The 24,288-nt window shown below is 39.3% G+C and overlaps 1 protein-coding gene across 1 annotated transcript in view; it reads left to right on the top strand.

Moving 5' to 3' along the window:
• The first annotated feature begins 990 nt into the window (after positions 1-990).
• The window catches only part of LOC118778017 (potassium/sodium hyperpolarization-activated cyclic nucleotide-gated channel 1), an 82,420-nt gene continuing 59,122 nt past the window's right edge, over positions 991-24,288 (top strand). Inside the window, exons 1-2 of the mRNA XM_036529322.1 lie at positions 991-1,346; positions 10,212-10,635. Coding sequence (XP_036385215.1) covers positions 991-1,346; positions 10,212-10,635 — 780 coding nt within the window. The remainder of the gene's footprint in view (positions 1,347-10,211; positions 10,636-24,288) is intronic.

The following is a 24,288-nucleotide window of genomic DNA, read 5'->3' as shown; positions in this document are numbered from 1 at the left end:
TATATTGCACAGTGTCTAAACAATATTCCAACAATGCAGTCTGTTACTGTTAGTCCAAACATTCCCATGAGCAATGGGAAAGGGTGGAAAAAACTGCTGTTGCATGTGAACCACACTGCTAATGTAGATGCATGTGCTTCATGTTGCAGTTCCCAATCAGCTGTTTGATAGAGACTAAAAGTACATGAAGAGTACCATGACAGGTTTATACCTCAGTATTCTTAAATCTATTGAAAGATATATATGGTTTGTTTCCGTTACCATGGGGCTCCATATGGAAATCCTTCATGCAAAAAAGAAAGAAAAAAAAAAACTCTAGGACTTTGCATCCCTAGGACTTAGATACAGTACCTTGTTCATTTTAATAAATCTATTGTGTGGTTGAGAACTCATGGTCCTTTCACTGATGTTTTATTTTTCATAAACCAGGAGGCATTAAGTTACAAAGTACTCTTTCAAAGAACAATGAAATCCAATACCTGTTACGAATTTATGGTGCATTAGTCCATATATTAAGTAAATTATGCACAACAGCCATTGAGACTGTGACTTTGTTGTGAAAAGAAATAAATTATTTGCTGTTCTAACCTACAGTGCTTCACAGAAATGAATAAAATGCAACACAGTGCCCTAAAAACAACCACATTTCATAGCGTTGTATCCAGGCAGTCTGCGATCATGTGAAAACTATTACGGGATATATTATGGAAATCAAATGCACGAGCCTGCATGAACTCCCCTCTGCCATTTAAGCCGCAGTGCCACTAGGAGGGTTGAGTTGTAAATCCTAACGGTAGATGGCGGTAACCCAGGAAACCTGATCAGCCAGGTTCACCAGAACTCCCTGTCTCAGTTTGCAGCATTCGCAACGGAGGCAGCGAAGCTGAGCGGTTGAAGGACATCAAATGAAACAGGAGAGCTTACAGCGGGTCCTCTTGAGTTCTGCACGGAGCCCGTCTTCCGAACTAGGGGACAGTACGATCTGAAACCATGGAAGATAAATCCAATTCGTTCTCCAGCAACAAGGAGGAAAAAACGGATGGGAATAATGTATTCCAGAGGCAAGACTCGATACAGAAGAATAATATGGGAAGCCAGAATGTGAAAGACCATAGCAACTCAGTGGGCTTCAAAGGTGATCGTGAAGAAGCCATGGTTGGTTTCGACGATCTAGATGGGGCATCAAGGCAATACGGCTTTATGCAGCGACAATTCGGGGCAATGATGCAGCCCGGTGTCAATAAGTTCTCCCTGCGAATGTTCGGCAGTCAGAAAGCAGTGGAGAAAGAACAAGAAAGGGTTCAAACGGCAGGATACTGGATCATTCACCCCTATAGCGATTTTAGGTAAGGAGTGGAAAGTCACCTTCCCTTGCCCATGCCGTCACTCACTCAGGTCCGCAGCACACCACACATCCATCGTGTCAGCCGCACGGACACGCGCTGTTTGATGCAGAATATGCTTTTCTGTCTTAATCCATTGAAACCATTGAAATATGTGCGTTTATTTACCTCGCACTGCATCTTTCGAATTGTGCTGGTGTGAAATGAAAAAATATAAATAAATAAATGCAATGCCCTTGTAAAATAAGATGGTGAATGTCATCGTGATAAAATATATGGGCAATGATTGGCTAGAAATTCAATTCATTGATGTGATACTATTCATTTAAAATACTGCTTGTGTTATTTCAGCATGCTGCACATTCGTGCTGTCATTATGGCTGTGTGATAGCCATTCAAGTCAACGCAATGACGCAAAATCTCTATAGGTATACATGCCATGAAAAAATGCAGAAATGCATGGAGAAGTGTGAAAATTAGAAATAAAACGCGGTATAGCTACATACTAGAACAAGTGAAGGAACATAACCACTTTTGAGTTTAAAACGGCTGTTACTAGTCTGCAGTAACGTTGTCTAAGAGATGCAATGAGGGCCAGATGAATAATGTGGAAATTGTCAAATGTACCACAGTCTGACGTTTAATATTTGATGTTCCCTTTAACATTTATATGCGGAGAGTACTGCAGGGGAAAAAAATATTTGAAAACAGCACAGCGTGATTTGCCCCCAAAAAAGACGAAAATAACTACGTCCACATAAAACGGTGCACAAGTGTTCAGTGCCGTTTCGGAAATGTAAAATATTCTATTTTGATTTCGTAATGGAATTTTGTTGTAGCGTTTGTAGATTTTACACAGATTCAATGTGCCAATTCAAGCATTCTGATGTCTATTATTTAGCTGTAAAGACAATGGTGTACTAAGTTAAGCATGAATTCGGCAATCCCGTGTGGAAGACTCCGGACAGTGAGGTCCTTACAGAGTTCAGCATCATTGCGCTTATGATATTGATAATGCGATGCAGATCTCGATCATTTGCGATGCATACACATCCTGCACTCGACTGTTATCTTCAAAACTGTGCAGGTTTAAACGTCACCATATTGCGCATTGGGACAGTTGCAGTTTGGCTATTAAATGCATAATTATCGTAAATGGTCCTTTACTAAATAGATTGTACAACAGGTTTAATCAATACGGTTTCCGAAAGGGAAAACTCATAAACAAAGCGGGTGTCGTCACCTGGCAAATGGAAATGGAATGATGATAAAATTTACATTCCTTTTCATGTGTGCCGTCCTTAACTTTTAGAATATCATAAATGTCAATGAGCGCAAAAGGAAAGTAAAAAAATCCATAATGTTTCTTTGTGTAGTTTTATTGTGTAGGACTGGTCTCATGCATTAACACGTGCATGACTATGCGCATATGCTCATATCTGAGGTATCCACGCTTTGAGGTGGTACTACTCAAACGTAAATATGTTACTCAGAGAAATGAAGGAGCTGTAAAAACAACGTGATAATGACAGCTCTCAGTATTTCGTGAAATTGTACATGTTTGCACCGTCTCCCGGTTTAGATCGGAGACGTCTTGACCGTATCTGGCTGTCTTTCCCCATCCCACATACGCTGTCCGTGGTACTGAAAAGGCTCGCGCTCCCGTGGCCATAACCTCTACCGCAGGAGCACCGGAGGACACGCGAGCCAGAATCTATGAACACTTTACAGTAGGAAATGGCAATAAAATGTTGTCCGTTTTAATGTAACAATCATGATATCTTAAAAATGCATTTAACATACTGTCATGTCTGCATGCAATAGCCTTTCAGTCGTGAGAGCGTACTAGGGTAAAGTAGTGTGTGTGTGTGTGTGTGTGTGTGTGCGTATGTGTGTATGTGGGTGTGAGTGTGTGTGTGTCTGTGTGCGTGTAGTGTATGAGTGTGCTCATTGGGGTTGTGAGCTTAGTGAAAAAACCAGCATAAGAATGTAACGTGAAGGTGAGCGTGGATTAGACTCGTGCTTTACAACATGACAGTGAATGGGATTACTTCAGGCCTTAAACAATGATGTAACGAGTAGATTAACCTTTAGGCTTCTCTAACAAACACGCAGGGCACATATGTTATACATGAACAAAACTAATGAAATGGATTCCTGATAACTAACTGAGGAATGTTAAAGAATTTCCATTACTCTGAAATGAAATAAGATGATGTATCCTTGCTATAGGTAATTATTACATGAAACATGATAGGGGTACCTCCAAAATGGCAAGGTTTGCTCTGCCCATTGAATTTTGAGGTGATTCGATCAATACCGTCCAAATGATTGAAATTCTGAAAGGCGGAGATTTAACTTTTGCCTCTGGCTTGGCTTAGTGAGGACAGGTGACCGTGCCACGTGCCTCCTTCAAGAGGTCTTCCCAGGGTGTCTCCATCACAGGAGATTAGATTTCCCCAGTCCAGGGCATCAGCTTGACTCCTCTTGTCCTGACACCCTCCAATGGGCTTTACATGAGAGAGAGTGATGGTCTGCGCACTTGCAGCAATGTAAAGAGAGCACGGACACTGACATCACTGCTCTCTGCACCTGAGACACTTGATACTGTATGGCCACCCTATACCCCTGCTGTTTGCAATGGTGTTGATGGACACACAATGGTGGACTCGCCATTCCTCAGAATGCACTGAAATTTAAGTCCAGTGAAAACACTGACTGTTTAACGATGCATTTTTACTGCGCAGTGTAGGGTACAGGGTATATACCCTAATATTTCTTTCAACTTCTGCCTGTGTGCAGCACACAGAATCTCTACATTTTTAACATGGCTGGGTGAATGATTAATGATGAAAATACAGCAACATCTAATGAATGACAACAGCATTGAAGAGGCCTTTGTATGTGTATTAAAGCACTGGAAACCCAATATCCAACATTCTCTTAATACAGAGACTACTTAAAGATTAATGGCAGGTTAGTAATATTCATTATTCATAGAATTCAGAAAGGTTTCATGTGAGGAGTGGTGTGACACTAGCTTTTTCGATAGGCTATTGTTTGTGATGAAAGTTGGTCTAAGGCTGCTGTTGGTGGGCAGACATCTACTAGAGAAGGGATCTTTTTGTATTGATCTTGAGAAAATGTCAGTGGTGGTGACTAATTTAAGAAAAAAAAAACAGATTGCCATCACTGACTGGATTAAGTCAGTGGTGTTTGGAGGTGTTTTCGGCATTACTCACGCTGCATTCTAATTAATGTATGAACTCTCTCAGTCCTAGACCACTGCTTTGTAAGCTGATCACTCTGGTTTAAAAAGAATGCGTGAACCTTTAGCACATTTCACACATCAAGGCCTTTGCAATCCAAAACCAAAAGGAAACTGTATTTTTAGGGCATGCAACTTTGACATGCATTATTTATGCTTGTTCTTGCTTTTCACGGGTCTGAAATGTGTCCTAATGTCTAATGAAGGTCCTTATGCGTGTCTCACATTTTCCTAATTGATACCCTCTGGTGCCACTCTAATTAGTTGAGATCTGTTTTTACCTACAGTGCAGAACAATGCCCTCAATTCCAGTTTGCCCTGTAGCAGAAAAACACACAACACGGAAAACAGGCCTTCTTTTAATCACAATCCTTTCTCTCCTTGCTGTGTACCGTCCTCAACACCAGTGGATGTAACAGATTCTATATGAGCAGAGCTTATGTAAAATGGCTTCCCTTCAGATATTATTTGTTTATGTAATTGTTTTTTTTTTCCATGCAGGAAAGTAATCCTGATAGGATATAGCAGGGGGCAGGACTGAACATCCGACCTCTCTGTTCAGGGTGGAACCCTCTGCGCTCCCCCTGCTCTGTGGCTGGCAGCTCAGCCATCAGGTCACATGGCAGTCGTTCCACCTGTGACAGTACAGCGCCAGAACCGGCCTCTTCTTGCCGTCTGTCCTTGTCTGTCCTATAGAATGAGGAGGGCAGCTCAGCGTATACTATAGAGATTATATGATATTATCACTACAGTATTCCTTATTTCAAGTAGCACAATCTTGTTATCAGTATTAATAGTAGAATAGTTGTACTCTTGTTTCAACATACAGGTTCAAACTAGGGGCGCATGGCTCAAACAATCAACAAGTGTATTAATTGTCAATTAAAGATATAATTATCAAGCAGACTTCAAAGAGGTAGATTCAAATCCTTTTTTCAGATGCTGCACTGGCCTGTTTGTCTGTTTTTCCTCCTGCTAATTCATTTTATTTGTTTGTATATTAATTAATTGGTCACCAAATGAATTAGTTCTTCATGCAATATCTTTTACGCAGTCTCGTTATGCGGGGGTCAACATAGGTCCAAATAGGAGACCAGTGCATGGTGCCATATTTTTGACTGGATGTATTAAATTATCTTACTGTGCTGTACACTGACAGAAAACGGCACTCCAGCTCTACGGAGCACTTGCTGGGGTGAAAATAGCTTATGTGGATATTCTTGACCAGCAAGATGACCATTTAATTGAAGAGCAGACAATTATCTGACACATGATCCTTGGATATTTATAAAGCATGGCTCCCCGCTTTGTATATTAAAACAGATCCATTACTGGGAGGAGCGACTGCTGCATAGGTGGCACCAGAGAGTTTTAGCAGCAGATAGGGTTCTTGAAAGCATCTATTTTAGTTCGTGCCTGCACATTGTTATCAGTGCCTGGGACATTTAGTGAAGTTCTCTCCAGCTGCCCACCCCTGAGACCCTCACTTGTCCCGACACAAAACACAAGATGCTCTCCCGGGGTCTGCTGGAGCGCGTGCGGTGATCAGAATTAATTAGGCTGTCTCGTCGAGATTTCATCGATGTCAGTGTTTACCCGACATGCTAATTCAAGCGCCATTGTGTTTCCCTGTTTGGTATTAGGTTCCTTTTTCCTTGAGTCATCCGCGGCTTCGCTTTGTGTCTGGAAACGTGGCCGTGATGGTTGCCTTCCTCTGTCGTGGGCTCGGTTTGACTTTGTTCAATCTGTGCAAAGTTGCCACCCGTGGTGGCCGGAGCTAAAACTGAAAGTGGGATTTGGAATTCATAATTCACAGCAGAACAGAGGTGGATGTGTGTGAAATGCTTCTGTCTGGTACGGAAAATGGAGGCAGTCAGTCAGACATTTTGTGGTTTAACTGACAGTTTTCCCCAGATCATAATCTTTCACACAAAGTTAGACGACTGTTTCTGTAGAACCAGGAGGAAAGAAAGGATCCTCATCAAAGCTTATCTCAGCTATTTAGCTATTTTTTCATATCAGAGATGAAAATAATTAAGGTATCTTTGTTTTAAATAGTGTGAGTTGCATTATTAATAGTTTTAAATATCAGAAGAAATTCCAGAGAAACAATGGCTGTCTTTACAGACTATGACCATAAATAGAATGAAATAGCTTGCTTTAAATGAATTTTTACAGTAAATAACTAGTTTATGTTGGCCCCTTTGCTGCTTGTGAGTACCCTCTGTTTTTCTCTAGATTTTACCATGGGCTTTGTCTGTCTTATACAAGGACATTGATGTGCAAGATCGGCTTTTGAAATGAAAGTCCTGTAACCAAGATGATGACATAATGTGATTAGCAGTGGTGGGAGGTGGAGCATTCCGATTAGGCAGACTGACACCACAAGACGATAGGTAGGCAGACACGGGTTTATCATGCTCTTAGCACGGCCTTTAATTTGCATGCGTAAGCATGGTGGGTGTATTTCAGATGTGACTTTGTTTATTGCCTAGGTACATTTCGTGTTGCCTTGTGTGAAAGCTTATTTAATGGTTCACCAACTGTCCGGATTAGATTTTGTTTATACAAATAGTGTCCGATCGATTGCAGACAAGCTGCAGTGCGGCTCTCCTTCAAACTGTAGGGCACGGGAGCAGTCATGCTAAGCTTCTCAATAAAACTCAGAGGAAATCCTTGCTTTGTCCCAGCATATGATCAATTATTTGTGTCTTTCTTCCTAACTGTATCTATTTCAGAGTCCGCAGAGTGATCATTGATAACTAATGCAAGCAGTACATCAATGTTAACCATATTAATGCACGGATCAGTTGTCAATCCTAGAAAGATTTGTTAGTAAAGGGATAGTACAGTTCCAAGTTATTGTAAAACAAAATGAAAAATAATGTTAATGAGCAAAAATAAGAACTTAAACAGGCAATTTTTTACAAGTTTTTATCTTATATACGCATTTTAGTTTTGCGTGTAACAGGTATGTATGCAAAAACCAAAGTTCATCCATCACCTGATATATTCCTCAACTCCTCATCAAGCCTTGCTTCTTAGTGGATTTATGGTTTTTAAATACTGAACTGTAGGCATATTAGTAAGATTTACAGGGTATATGAAATCATGTAATCTGAAACACGATTATGTATCACAATATCATCCTTTTTAGCAAATGTAATGGCATATTAAAAGATTCTGCCCATATGATGACAGCACATGTATTTTAACATTTTTTAAATCTATACCACTATATTAAAACAAGCACTATGTGATAACTGTACTTTGTTTTTCTACACAAATATTTAAGATGAAAAACAAACACAAATAAACCAAAAACACTGTGTCATTCTCTAATGTGGAAATTGCAAACTGTTGCTAACTATATGCCACTAAAATGGAATTAACACTTTTGTAATCTATTTCTCTGTCTGAGTTCAAGTTAAACTTGTAAATCCTCCATGGGCATTTTTGTAGGATAAGTCAATACAACATTTTCATACCATTATATTACCTATTTTTTATTATTTTGACTGTAGTCTAGAACAGTTCTAGCTTTGTGTTGTGGCAGTGTAAGGTGTTGCAGCAGACAAAAACAAGGGTGACAGTGGGGGTGCATTATTACAGTAAACTTTCATAGACTGTGAAAAAGACACTTTTACATTTTGCAGAATTAATTGTCATATTGATATTAAAAACAGCTTTACTCATATTACTTACATTTTACCAGTACAAGTGACCAAGTTCTTAGAATTTTTTGTCATTCAGTTTTATGTCCTGCTAGCCATTTATTGGACAAATTCACTGTTAGTAAATAGCTATTTCAGTGTAAAGGAGATTTAAAATAGCAGGATTTAGCCTCGTGGAGTAATGGATCGGATTTATGATTGACAGGGCCGTTTTTGGTGTATGCCATGAGATTGTGAGTGCTGCTTGTTGGCTTGAACTGCATTGGGGTGGAGTGATGTATACTGTTCTGGCTACACAACACCACCTTTGTTCTTAAAGGAAAAAAGGAGCAATGTAAGACTGAGGCATGCAGAACTCCTGGTCTTTCCACTCTACGTTTAGTGGTTCTACGACAAAACCTTAATGTATATGCATATGTTGTCATCTGGGGAGGATTTGACAGAGTAAATATCTATTTTCAGTGACCTAAAAAAGGTTCATTGCAACAGGTTAAAATACAGACCCTTTTTCAACTGCAGGAATGATAACAATTTCATTGTAGCAGTCTGACTTTTGATAGACTCATAATGGATTTCTACACAATCCAGCATTCCATAGCCCACAGATATCCTTATTTTCTTGCTACTTTCTGCCAGTAAAGCTCAGGCTTGTAAATTCATGTTTGTCTTTCTACCCAATTTTGGCCAGGATACCATAGTACAATATGGCACATTTTGTTTATTTATCATCAGATGTTTTATTAATTTGCTTACTTTGTGTATAAAATGCTTAATTTGTGTAAAAAGACTATGGGACCACAAGTATTAAAGTCCAACCTAACTGGGAGTCAGAACAAACACTGGGTCAGTGCATAGGTTCAAACAGCATTTGCTCATATAAAATGGGAAACCCAACAGGCTATGTGAAGGGCATTTTTATAGCATGTGTTAGCACATCCTACTTTAAAATGCAGTTAGTGAATTTGAAGTGAACCTGACCAGAGGCACCTGAGAGACAGCCTGTTGAGCAGTCACTAGTCTAAAATACACAGCTTGAGGGTGTGGGTTATCTTGTAGGACTGCAAGAAAATGTATCTTTTTAATTTCAGAAAATTACATCTATGGTGTGATGTTATTGCGTTTTCTCCCTACATGAACAAAATGGTAATGGCCTTATGGCTGATTTTAAGAGCAGAGTGATTATTTAAGCCTAGATGCAATATTGGTATTACACTGAAATGCCTGTGATTCCACTTCAAGCATAATAATACAAGCCATGGACCTTTTCAATTTCTGTAGACCAATGGAATTGAATGCTTGAGGCTGATCCATCTACCCATTTTTACGTGTACCCATGCCTCGTCAGTCGCATCTTGGCATAGAAGATAACCAATGGAATTGTGAACCCACTTTGTTATGTAATAATAAAAGGTTACAGTTTTGCATAATTGCAATGCTTACATGTGTCTTTCACATTCAGTCCCCGCAGTGAACTTCTCCCAGTTCACTGTGAAGTGGACTTGGTGTTAAACAGAGAAAAATACGAGATAGGTATATTAAATTATTCAACAAAACTATCTCATTTTGCAATCACAACTGTGTGATGGAAATAGCCTCATGTCAATAAAAAGTTCAATATAAATTTGGCCAGTGTTCATAATTGTTTGGCAATCACATCTAACTGTTAATAGTTTTCCTTCAAATAAGACATCAAAGGCCATCAGAACACAAAATAGGGGTAAAAATACAATTAGGGTTCAAATGTATGTACATTTTTTGCTTTCAGATCAATTTTGTTTACAAGCCACAATCTTCACAACATTCCTGAAGTGGATTTCCTCCGAAGTGGATTGTTTGTTCTAAAAGTACATGATATGCTCACATGAGTCAGCATTTTTTTATTATTCAACCTCTTTGTGTGTTTGTTTGTTGTTTTTTGTATTTTAGGTTTTACTGGGACTTGATAATGCTCATCATGATGATGGGCAATCTAATCATCATTCCTGTTGGAATAACGTTCTTTTCGGAGCAAACCACCACCTCCTGGCTAGTGTTCAACGTAGCCTCGGACACCATCTTCCTGGTGGACCTGGTCATGAACTTCAGGACGGGGATTGTCAACGAAGAGAGCTCGGAGATCATCCTGGACCCTAAGGTGATCAAGATGAACTACCTGAAGAGCTGGTTCGTGGTCGACTTCCTCTCGTCCATACCAGTGGATTATATCTTTCTAATAGTGGAGAAAGGGTTCGACTCCGAGGTGTACAAGACGGCCCGGGCACTGCGCATTGTGAGGTTTACAAAAATCCTCAGTCTGCTGCGGCTGTTGAGGCTCTCACGGCTCATCAGGTACATCCACCAGTGGGAAGAGGTAAGAGGCCTTTCCAAATTCATCCAGCGTGTGTGTGTGTGTTTGTGTGTATGTGTGTGCAGTGAGTGTGTATACATGCAGGCTATACGTGTGTATGTGTGTCTGTGTGTGTATACAGCATGTCTGTGTGTGTGTATGTGCAGGTATGTGTGTATATGAGTGTGTGAATGTGTCTACATGCAGGCACATGTGTGTAAGTTTATGTGCGTGCGCGCACGGGCAAAGTAGTCCAGAGACAATGTACAGTGAGGCTGCTGCTTAGAGATTATTTGGGATAAGCCATAAAGACACAGCTTTAATAAGCCAGACAGGATGAGGGGCTTATCTCTGGGTTAACATAAGTGATGCCATCAATTTGAGTTCATTGACATTTTAAAATCCATATTAAAGAAGCCAGTCAAGTGTAGTGAACCACCACAGTGGGTGCACATTCTGATACGGGCGTGTGCACAACCTGAATGCATCAGCTTTAGTTTCACCATTTATTATTACGGCCACAGAATGACAAAAACCAGAGATGAAATGTTACCCATTACCTTTTATTAGTGCGATTTCATTATGCACTTTGCCTTGTTCATTTGTCTATGTGTATTTTCACCTGTGTTTACTTTAATTAAATATTTTACATTTACAAAAAAAGAAAAGAAAGAAAAGATGTGTCTCCCAAACATTTTACAATGCTCAAAGTCATTTGAAGGGCAGGGCTTCCTGTTGGGGATTGGTATTTGCCTCTCATGATACCCTCCTTACTCCCATCTACACTCCCATACTTATTCCCACACCCCTATACCCACCATCAAAACCCAGGGGGCATGCCCTTTTTAAAGGCAATGTATGTTTTTTTTTTTTTTTTTTACTTCCACATGCATGTGTTGGTCTTTTAAAAATTGTGACTATTGGGCATACAGTGTACAGCAAATGTACATCATATGTACAGCATTGGTATATTTCAAGTATTTATATATGCCACCAACCTGTTTTTTATGGAATGCAATTAATGAGCTGCAGCATAGTGGCCATTTGAAATAGCTCAACAGATGAAGTAGCGTCCCCTGTTATATTCAAAAGCCACAAAAAGTTGATATTTGACCTCTTATGGCAAACACCGTCCCTTTAAGAGAATTCTAATCATAATTCAAATGATTGTAGACTGATTTAGAATGAACTATATCTGCAGTTCGACCTGATTAATGTCAATACATCACTGTCACTGAATATCACATTAGATAACTTGCATTAGTTGTCTCAGGCACATACATGCAAACATAGCCTCTTAGTCGTGTTCGCTTAGCTAAATAGGTTGTTAGGCCATGACATATTTTCCCTGTACAACCGATACTTAAATTACCTTGATGAAGCGCTTTGGCTCTAATAAGATACCTGCGCCAATTGTTTCCCTACACGAGCATTGTTTTGTTTATTAAGCCAGACTCATATTCCCCTGCTTAGGAGGGCCAGGTACCAGCTGCACAGCTGCCAGTCAGCGAACGCGGCCTCAGCCAGGACAGCTATCCTATAGCTTCATACAACATATGTGTCTATCTCCTGCACGCGACTATACAGAAAAAACTGGAACCATCATTAATCATTTGAGGTCACATGGAAGAATCCCGAAGTCTAAGACCTGTTTTGCGCAGGTTGTCATTGGAGGTTAATTCACAGATCTGGGGTAGCAGTGTAGCATAGTGGTTAAGGTGTAACACTCCTAACCAAATGGTTGCTGGTTTGATCCCCAGCTGGGGCGCTGCTGTTTTACTCTTGGGCAAGGTACTTGGCCCCCAATTGCATCTGTAAGTGATTAGTAGCATAAATGGATAACATTGTTTGATGTAAGTTGCTCTGAACTTGAGGATCTGCTAAATGCTTTTAATGAAATAAAAGGTAATGTAGCATTGTGGCAGCACTGGGCTCCGTGCTCCTGGATTCAGAAATGACGGTGACGGTGAAGGCAGACTAGTGACTGACTGAAGTTGAAATGGTCCATTTCATGACTGTTTCCCTAACTGTTGGAGTGGAACCAAGAGAATGGGCTCCGGTTATCAGTATGTTCGATGTATGGGGTTTCGGGTTTATAAAAGTGATCTGCACAACAAACAGGAATGCAGCCATGCAAAGGGGTGAAACGCGTGTGCAAGTCGGTCACCCACGATAAGCAGTGGGACGGCGCAGCAAACCAGGCTGTCTGTTTACATTAGCCGCCGGAACTGAGACGATCGCAAAATTAAGAGCGCAAATGCAGACCTCCACCTTTGTAATGGCCCACAAACACAGGCTATCGTTAAATTAGCTGTTGAGGATTAAGTATCTCTACGCCTGCCAGGGTATGGCAAGAATCCCTGTCATTCTGCTCCTAAATCTGGCACACCCACCACTGCAGAGGTGCCTACGTATCGTCTCTGTGGAGGAACGCGCACGAGGATCACGCTGGGCAAATGCTGTTTAGATGCATCAGAGAATTTTGAAGAGAACACACACTCATTCCCGAAGACGCTTTCATGGTTTAGGCTGTCGCCATTACGCAATCCGTTTACAGAACAGTCTGTTTATGGAACAGAGGTTTTTTTTTTTCCATTTGCCATCTATCATCTACCAAGCTCTTAACTGCTTATCTCAGACTGCTTCAAGTTAGATAGAAAGGGATGAAGCGTGTCCATTTGGGGAAGAAAGAAATAAGGAGCAAAGATGAAATGACCACTCAGGCCAATCTATAAGGGCAAACACATGAGTGAATGAGGTTATTGGGGAAAACAAAATCTCATAAGAATTGACATATATGGGAATGGTCATTCTCTGCTGTAGCAGCAGGACTGATTCTCATTCTGACACGTGTCATCAGCCGGGTGGGGTTTAACAGAAGACTCTGTACTTGCAACATTTTGCAACATGGAACTGTGAAAATGCAAATAAACACAGTGATAAATGGTTCTCTTTGACATTTGAAATTCACAAAATAACAGTAAAGGGAAAAAAAAACCACTAAGCTTGAAAAAGAATTTCAGTGTGCAGTCTGATATGTATATGACATTTATGGCATATATGTATTTGACATCTATGTGTTTTGTTTTTTTCTTATTAAAAAGTAACATCAATTCACACAGCAAACAGATGACCTGAAATTGAAATTTCTGCAGCAGACTGTCAAGACCTCCAGGCATTGGTATATTTCAGTCCATTGAGATTCTTATTACATATTCAAGTGTTCTTTTTCCATTAACTTAAATTTGCCCAGTATAGCCAAGGACACATTGCCCGATGTGTTTGATTGCAAGATGATTTCCCGCATTTGGCAGTACGTTATAGTTTGCAGTATTATTTTGCCCATGAATTTCAGTCCACTCCCAAAGATCTGACATGTTTAACATTTCAAGACCACCCATTGCTATGGAAAAAATAGGAAGCAGTGCATTGAATAGTGTTCCCTTGGGTTTAGAAACTGAAACAACAATAGAAAACAAAAAAAGAAAGAACACCCAAGCCCAACAAACAAACCATTAACGAATTGTCAAATGGTGAAACGGCAAAAGAGGCATGAATCCATTTACAACTAAAAGCAAAGTGGTCCTTTTTCCCATAGGAGTGCACTTTTTGAACTTCATTACGAATGTTCTAGCCCCTCTGAGGCAGTTTAAAAGAAATGGCTCACATCCTAGTTCTGTTCGTGGTAGAGGACAACAAATCCACACCTATTGACATACTTTTGTTAATAGAGTTATATTGGAAAACAGGGTTGTGTGCACATTTGGCCCTACTATCTAAATAATGTGGACAGCTAAGAATGATGGTTTTGACTGGAGTCTCTGTAAGGAATTCTAAAGCTAATGGCAGAATTCAAACTGCATATGCTGAAACAGTGCCAGGGAGAGCTACAACAATGATTCCTCATTTGAAATGTCCTTATGCTGGTGGAGAGTCCCATCAGGTGCATTAGTACGATCTCTGTATTCACAGAAATGTGTGATGACCTCAAAAGCTGAATCAGTGATGATTTTTTTTTTAAAAAGTGGTTTGAGTGCAAAGTGCACAGGGTCACAGAGATAACGCTAAAAGCTTTGCGGTGTCATCGCTCAAACCCTTTGTGTTCCCCCATTGTTAATTATTACCCCCATTTACAGTCTCTATGTGGGTTTGGAGGAGCCATGTGGCACCATTTATAGCTTCTAAGGGAGTTACAAGGCCAGTTCCATTGGAGCCTTCACAGCGCACATCTTCACACTGAAGCATTTTTTTTAGCTGATAGCTCAGGGGTCCTTAAGACCATGACTGGGAGAAATTTTTTGTCTTCACTGCCTCTGCTGTCTCTCTGAGGTATTCATCTTCAATTCACTTTGCTCCGTGAAACGGAACCAAATTGCAGGTGAAAATAATGAATTCGCCCATACGGAGCAGGGGTTATTGTGCTCAAGCAATGGATACTACTTGATTACGTGCACACTCTCCCTGCTCATAAATGATGGTGAATAACTAAATAACACAGTATGCTGTTTCAGTTTAATTCAATTTAAGATCAAAGAGCAATTTGTGTTGTTTGGCTACGAGAGTATAGCGCGGATATATAAATTGTAAACATTGGATCAATGTATCTATACAAGATGCTTGTATGAGCTTCTCAATCAGCTTGCGTACAAGGTAAGCTGGAAAATGATTTTATCAGTTGTTTTCTTCATGGTTTGATTTTGACACATCTTATTTGAAAGAGCCATCTGTAAGGCTCAAAGCGTTACGAATGTAACTTCCCTTTGAAGTAACCAGCATTAATCAGCATGTTAATTGGTGTCTTTTTGTGACAGAAAAGTACAATAACTTTTGCACAGTACATGTCCACGGCTTCTTTCTTACTTTAATTTCACTTCCAAGTACATTGTGGCTCCATTGTTACATTGTTTTTCAAGTGGTCTGCAAAACTTGTGATTTGTACACCTGTACTCGAGTCCATAGTTTTTATGGACCCTTTAATTTGAGGGTGTGGGACCTTGAGAGCACTTTAAAACACCTTCTAATGGTTACATGGATGAGTGTGCTGACCCTGCTTGTACAAGTAGTTTACCACATTTAATCTGTACTGCCTCTCATAAAAGCAGTTATTGAGAGGAACAGGCAAGAGAGGCTTCTGAGCAGGACCGGTCGGGGATCCTTGAGCTCGTCCACGTTCTTTTGCGCCGCTCCTCTGATCCCCTGACAGCCACAGCACACGGTCAGCAATGCGGAAACGGAGAGGAACCTGGGAGAGGAAATGCTCTGAATAAACACAGCCCCAGATTAGTCCCAATGCAAGTGCCACCCCCAGCGCCTTTGGTGAAAAGATCAGTCACAGCCCAGGATTACTTCACTCCAGGCTGCAGCTGTCCCACCTGATACAGAATAAGTTGCGGCCCGAGCCCTGTGTGCCGCCGTGCCGCGGTGGACATTAAGATCGTGCCGCTGAGTCACGTTGACAATCCGCCGGTGCACATGACAGCCGTAATAAAGTCTCCATGCTTTTGTAGATTCATCTCCTGTCACGGCTGCCTATGTGTGTCTGCTAATTACACTATAAATACAGCCGTTAGCAGCCTGTCCAGATAGATCTGTTACAACTTGAGCTTTCCATTACGTGTTGGAATCCTTAAGCATGGCGCCATTTCGCTGTGCCTAGTTACGTATTATAATCATAATAAAATCCATTCTGGCCTGATAATAAAGTACACAGTGCAAACTGATATTTTTAGCTATGAGATTCACAGATAAAGAAAATGCAATGATCAAAATGATCAAAACTAAAGTTAAACAAATGAAATGGGACCATAGTGTAGCTTCATGAGAAGGAACAGGGCTCATAACCAAATGGTTGCTGGTTTGATTTCCGCTGGGGCTCTACCATTGTGCCCCTGGGCAAGGTGCTTAAACCACAATTTCCCCAATCAATATCCAGCCGTATGAATGGATAACATGTTAAAACTGTAGCCTATGTAAGTGGCTCTGGATAAGAGCATCTACTAAATGATAGTGTAATATAAAGTTTAAACTTGTAAGAGCAAATTTTAAAAATTGATTGTGCTCTCTGGTAAAATCTGGAAAGCAAGTCAGAGTCTTTTAGGAAATGTTAATCGACAAAAATGGCCTTAGCTTAGAAAACCTGAATGCTAAATGTCTGTAATGTTGAGGGAGTAGTTTAAAAGACAGAAAATTAAGCATGGTGGAGATTTTTCAGTTGAGACAGAATGCCAATATTTATATCCTATTAAAGCTGGATTGTGATCATTACTGTTCTGTTGATAGCAAGCTTTGGAGCATTAGCAGATCTTTACATCCTTGTGTGTGAGGAAATCGCTGTCTAAAGGTATATAAAAATCCTCATCACATGGTCACTGTGTGTGATTAGGTGATTGGGTCTGGCAGCCTGCTTCAGGGCAGTAGTGACATAATCAAGTGAGGCCCAGGCTGCAAAGAGGGGGAATCTGGATGCTGAACAATGTTGTGAAAGTGATTTGCTTTGTCCTGCATCATCTGCATTTACTGATACTGATAACACTGGTCCTGTTCAGAAAATGTGATTGGATCACACCCAGATATATATCATAAATTATTTTGTTTTACTTTAATATTTTGAGTAGGTTAATAATGTTTATGTATAATTGTAATCCCAAATGAAATGTATGCATGATGTGGCATATCAATTCATTAGAATTAGAGGCTATTTTTTTCCTGAATTAAAGTATTTAACTTTGGACATGTCTTCTCAATGAGGAAACCTGCTAAAAGTACATTTTGATTAAAAGCCATCCTTCATAAAATTGCTCTCTGCATTTTTGTATATAAAATTGCCTGTTATAAGTTTAGTTAGTGTGGTTGGACCACTAGAGATGTGGTCTGGCTCTACTTTATAAATGAAATTCTTCACTCGAGGAATGAGGCCTCACTTATTAACCATTCTTACACACGATTGTACAATAGTTATTTAACGAGAAAAAAGTTATGCTAATATTATCATGTGTGGCCCATTACTCTTAATAATGTGGTGAATCGTCATGTGTAATTATTATAATTATAGCTATTAACCTATAGGGCTCAGGTCTAAGTGGCTGAGCCATGTTGATCATGTTTGCCAAGCAGTGATTTTTTTGTTAAGATTTGTTAAGATTTTTTTGGGGATATTTTCCCCAGACATCCCCTTTGGGGATATTCTTCCAAAATTTGCCCAGTGTAGGGTGCTGTTTCATGATGACAATAAAGTGCCTCCACATAGACAGAAGTGCAATTATTTATATTTCAATGATGTTCAAACACTGCATATTTCAAGAATCATACATATGCTTGTTAAATCTGAACACTGCTGAACATGTAACATTGTAAGTATAACATGTAAAATTAGTTGTGTGCGAATACACAAATTTAGAACCAGGTTTTCATAAGTAAAGCCCCTGGCAATTTGGCTCCCTAATCAAATCACTTGCCAATTTTTAGTGTGCACCAGTTAGAGAATTTAGAGGGATCCTGCATATTTTGTCAGCTGTCCTGTGCCAGCTCAGTCATGTCTACTTCATGCCTTTATTTTCATTGCTTCACCTGACTGAAAGAAACTGATGTGGACAGTATTTCAGGCTGTGGTGTTACAAATGTTATATTGTGATTGGTTCTGTGTTACATTATGGGGCTGAGGTAAATGAGCAAATTCTACAAGCTTAAAAAAGAAATGACTGATTTGGCAGGAATAGAAAGATAACTGGTACATAAACATTTGCTGTCCAGGACACACATATCATATCTTTAAGATGTGGTGTCCATTATCTTTGCCTCTTTAATGTTGGAGACGTTTCCATTGAGGAGATGCTAGCGCTGCATATCCCATCACTCGGGCACTCTCTGTTCAGTTCACACAGTGGCACTGAGCCAGATTAAAAGCGATCTATTTGGATGCGTCCATTTTGGGGATAGAGTTTATTTATAGACAGAATGTACCTTACATCACTAATAATGTCTCAGCATGCCTGTGGTGCCAAGATCGCACCTTGGGCTAGCAGGCATCCTTGTGAACCACTTGCACTGCCATAACCCCACAAGCTTGCTTTGGACACGGTAGAGATGAGTGTGCCAAAAAGCGAAGTCATCTGAATTCCCTTGACCACCTTTTTGCACAAAAGCCCCTAGTGGCTGTAATATGCAGTGCATCAAAAGTGAGTGCAGAAAATGAAAAATGTTACTCGTTTCCAAAAATTCATACATTATACATCGAAGGACGTCCCTACCATTGATGTTTACAGTTCACTCATATGCCGTTTAGTGCTACATCCCCTTCGGGGATTTGCCCTCTTCTGTTAATAGCAGAGATGCATAGCAAGTCATGTCAGGACTACACAGTTAGGCAAAACAGTGCAACACAAGCCAACTGCAGTGTAAGACACTGTACTGTGACATGCTGTTAGAAGGCAGGATCTTTTTCAAGCGACCTAAGGCAACCGTGATTCATGCTGCTCCATCCTACATACTTTTGCGGGCCCACAGTTTCTGCTATATTTTACACTAGGTCTGTTACAATAAAACAAATGCGTGTTATCAAACTAAAATTCGAAAACTATGTTTCATGTGAGTATGTACACAATGAACGCCCAAAGTGCTTGCAAGGGAGCAGAATCAAGATTGAATTTCAGGCAGAGATACTCGTGTTTGAGTTGCATGACACAGCAGAGGAAGCCACTATTTTATTCATTTACTTTGTTGATTTATTTATTGTTTGTGCTTTAAAAGCATACAATGCAGACTGGAATTCAGCAGTAAAAGAGAGTCAAAGAAAGCAGTGTCAAGGAGAAAAAATGATAACCATGTTCTGTCAGAACCTCACTTATGAAGAGCATAAAATGTGTTATTGTATCAGGTAATGATAAACAGTGAAAACAGGAAGCAAAGAGAAGACAGAACAGAAGACCACAGCCTTCAGAAGTTATTTGTATGCAGTCATAAAAAGTTGATTACTGACTGACAGAGATTTGATTTGGTAAAGTTAATGGATATTACTGAAAATGCAGCTCTTTCAATGAAGATCTGGATTTTTCCCCCCAAAAGTGTTCTTTTGTACAACATGAAAATGAACGAAATTAACATATATGTCAGTCATTAAGAAGCTAGTTGGCTGTGAAGTCAAAACACCAAACTCCCCTATCTCATTTTGATTTTGTGTTGAAGCATGGAAAACATAACAAGGTGTAATATAATATTTTAAGGGCTGAGAAGTAGAAAGAAGGTTACTCATGACTGATTTTCTGAACAGGAAAAAAAATCTTACAAAGGCTATAGAATTGATAAAAACCAAAACCAGTGTACAAAAATGTTTCAATATTTCACAAAACATGTCCTTTTTTTGCACAGATATGATTTAATCTTCACACTACCCCGAGGGAGAATCCTGGATAGACCACTGATAACTGTAAAATGGTCGTTGTGATGGAATTTTTTTTACCAAAATGCACATATGGAATTTAACGTTTTCCTCTGTGTATGGTCTGTACATTTTGTAAAACTGTGGACAGGTTTAGAAGAACAGAAATTACTGTAAAAGGCTCTACTGGGACTTTTAAAGACCAGGTGGATTATTAAGGTGTGTGGTAATGGATTTGCCATCATGACAGAGATTGTTTTAATGTCTGCCCTTAAGTCATCATATCTAGAGCCATATTCAAGATCTTCTTCAGCACTTCTATGGAAGTTAAGTAAACCCACTCCACTAGTTTTTTTTATGAATTTATCGTGCTTGTTATAGTGGTGTTTTCATAGCCAGGGAGGATGTATGTTTACATTAACAAAAATAATAATAACAATACAACAATAGACAATAACTGCTAAAGGCAACTACCTTAGTAATTATTAATTGATACTGCTTAAGGATTTCTCATGACTGAAATGTAAAACAACATTCTGATTCTGAATATTATTATTACTGTTGTACAATTGCACCTCCACCATGATAAAACTAATGAATAATTAAATGGTTATCAATTATGTATAATTCCTTTCTTTATGTAACAGAAACTAAGAAACACATCCCACAGTCTTTCTCACAAAGAGTTACTGCTAATAATTTATTCATTTTTTTGCATGCTCTCATTTTGAATATTTTCTATTGTTCTGACTGGAGAAAATATAAATCTTTTACATTTTAAAATTCCAAATCAGTGCTTGCATGGAAATAATTAGACTTTCATTAAAGCCAATACATTGCAAAGTATATGATTGTGGAAAAATGACACTTCTCTGCCTTCTGTTGTTTAATCACATACTTTAGGGAGCTGTTCAATCCCACTTGCAAAAATGTTGAGCCTGAACTTGATAACAAACATTGAGTGTACCTCCTTCTTGTTGCATGGTATTTGTGTTCATGTGTTCAGTGCAGAATGTAATGAAAATGTCATGTGACCTATGACTCCAACCCCCCAGTTTATAGTCAGTTGAATGAAACAGCCGGGTTTGTTTACTATGGTCACCCATGTTAACATTTTGTTTTCTAAACCTTGTGTGGTCTAGTATATTCTGTGATGCACTAACAGCCTGTAACACATTCACATATATGGCACATATGAATATAAATATAGAAGAACCAATTATGTGTTTATATGTACAGCCTGCTGAAGGGGTTGCTTCTGATATCATTCAGGATGAAACAGGCAAAGGTGAACAATGCAAATAATAAGCAGCTGCACACTCAAGGCGAGATTTAGAAAGTTACTGCAACAGGCGCAATGTTAAAATGTGAATTTGGTGTGGCGGCAGGGTGAATGAGGTAATTACGCAGTCCGTCTAAAGAAACGCCAAACAGCACTGCCACATTTAGCTGCACGCTTTTCCACGCACGATGGAGAGCACCAAAGAATGAAAACTTCAATACAGAAAGAGATGTTTTCAGGGGGGCCCTTACAAAAATGTATTACAATATTACAACAACAAAATATCAAATGTAAGAGCAGAATCTGGAACAAAATCAAACGCTGAAGTAAATTTGCCATGGGTTCCAAAAAGAACAGCTGTAGAAATGTAGCCATGCTGTTCAGAGCAACACAAATGAAAAAAATGTAGGCAGGGGCCCATGTGAGGAAACAGATTTGTAGCATCTTGAATAGGCTAACAGGTGCATGCAGAATAAAAGAAAGTAGCTGCTTCGCCAGATAGTGCCAGATAGCAGCAATATATTGTACTCAAAGGGCAAGATTTCTCAAAATATCCACACACGTGTCAGTCTTGTGCTTAACATTGGCATTCCTAAATACAAAATAACTTACCTCATGTTGTTACCAATCCTCTCCCACAATATAGGTACCAAGTATACAGACACAAAATACAGATAGATATACTTATTGCAGTAGATCCTTATAATTTCCTTACAATAGTCCAAAAATTTAATTTTTAATTTTATTTTTGTGGGTGTTTGCCACCTTTGTAACTTTGTAACCAGGCACACTGATTTCTTTTGAAAATCTATAGTTAGTAAATCTGTTTCTAAATATACTGTAGCTGTCAATTACAAGGATGCATTTTGGTCAGAAATAGTGTCTTCAATATTCAAAAAAAGGACTGAGCTTTTTGTTTACTACCCAATTTAAGAGTTTTGCAATAGACCTCTCAGTAGAGAGAAGATGTACTGTCCCCAGGTGATAATACATTTGTAAGGATATACTGAAGCAGATAATGAGCTGTGAAAAGGCTATTTAAGAGTGATAAGTAGAAAGATTAGATTAATCTGGGTTATTTTTATATTCACAACTACTAGTAGTGGGTACCGGCTGGTGGGCAGTAATCTCCAGTAAGATTTCCTTCTTTACTGACCTCTGACATATCACTGCTTGGAACTTGTGAAAATTTCCAATCTCACACGTTCTTCAGAAACCAGTGGAATTCTCCAATGCAACGCATAATTTATTTGCTTATATGTGGCCATATTCACAAATAATTCATTCTGAAAACAAAAAGCACGTAAGTCAGGAAATGAAATCAATAAAAAGTGAATAAATCATTCTGAAAATAAAAAATAAAATCTCAACTTATATTTAAGTGAGAAAACATGTGTTGCAGGTCCATATTCTCTCTATTACCTCTGTGTCCTTATTCCATCCATCCATATTATCTCCATTGATTCCGTCCATTGACTTGATTACCGGTTGCACAGTAATCAAATCAAACCACAGGTGCAGCGGTCATCCTCAAGTCAGGTTTTTCTGCCTATAATCAGGAGGGTGGAAAACCCTGCAACAACCCTCATAATGTGCTGATTCAGAGTGGAGTCTGCACATTTTACTCTGCCTAAGCTCTGTCACAAACTGACTGGATGAAGAATAAAAGTGCAACATTTTCGACTTGCACAGTATCATCAATGGAAGAGATGCAGATCAGGCTGGCTTCAAACCACATTCTACCAGATTGTTCAAAACGTCCTCCCTGCATCATTTCAGTCATCTAAACTGACATTTTAAATGTTGACCTGTTTACAACCATTGTTGCCTTTTGTTAGACAGGCATGAAAATAAACAGGTATCTTCTCTAGAGGTTTATGCAGGTATTTTTCAGGAGGGACAAGCTCTTATTGGTCTCAGATACGACTGTGTGCATCTGACCTCAATATCTGCTGTTGAGTCACACCTGTGTGATGGATTATTGAACAGGTCTTCATAGATTCACCTCTTGATACCTCCTGGGGTTTTAGCTTGACTGGATCTGTGCCCCCTCTGCTGCACCTGCTCCTAACATTGATCTACAGTAAGGCGCTCCACTCTTTACCTGAACTTTCGTGCAAAAAAACAGGAATAACATAACATTATCACCCAGGGACACACAGAGAATCTCAATATTGTTTTTGTACACCCCTCAGACTGCAATGCTGTATTACCGGAGTTCCTAGAGAACCTAGATGTTCACCCAGCAACCAGAAATCTTCAAGTGTTAAAAAATAACAGAAAGATCTGAAAGGCATCTAATTCAACCTTAACAAAAATACATAATGTTTATTACAGTAATATTATTCAGCCCAATTCATGATCATGTGATTGTAGTGTTGTGTTTCTCGATTTTTCTTGTTTCTTAGTTCTCAGTGATGTGGCACAGTGGTTCTGAGTCTAGAGACCATAGCAGATCTTATATGTGATAATTCTTTTTCCAAATCAAATCACCACTTGTAAGTTACTTCTATTGCAACAATTTAAGACAATACAGACAAGGTAAGGACATTCTGAGTAAACTGTCATTATTTGGACCAATGGAAGAGTCTCACAGGTGGCTAAGGAAGACAGATAAAGTATTAAACTTGGTATCTAGAAATAATTTTACAGTAATATAAAGGTCAATTTTGGCCTTAAAACTGCTCATGAAAGTTCATGTTAAATTTTAATTTTGCTTTGAGACACTACTCTGCAAGCCTTTAGAGGCTTGGTGCTTAAGTTGTGGTATGGTACAGTATTTTGAAGTATGCTCACTAGGACAGCACCAAGATTGCTCAAAGCAAGGGCTTCAAATTAATTTAGAATTGAAGGTGACCCTGACTGCAGCATTAGATTGTACTGTAGAAATATTTTATACCATGTTGGCACTTACCCAACATGGCAAAGAACAACACTCAGATATGAAATAAGAGTTAAAAGATATGCTTATTGTGTTACAGGAGGACAAAAACATAAATACCCCAAACCTCAGACCCATATA

This window comes from Megalops cyprinoides, chromosome 5, assembly GCF_013368585.1.
Source record: "Megalops cyprinoides isolate fMegCyp1 chromosome 5, fMegCyp1.pri, whole genome shotgun sequence".
Lineage (NCBI taxonomy): Eukaryota > Metazoa > Chordata > Actinopteri > Elopiformes > Megalopidae > Megalops > Megalops cyprinoides.
The sequence above is the reverse complement of the archived record's forward strand: the minus strand, read 5'-3'. Positions and strand labels throughout refer to the sequence as shown.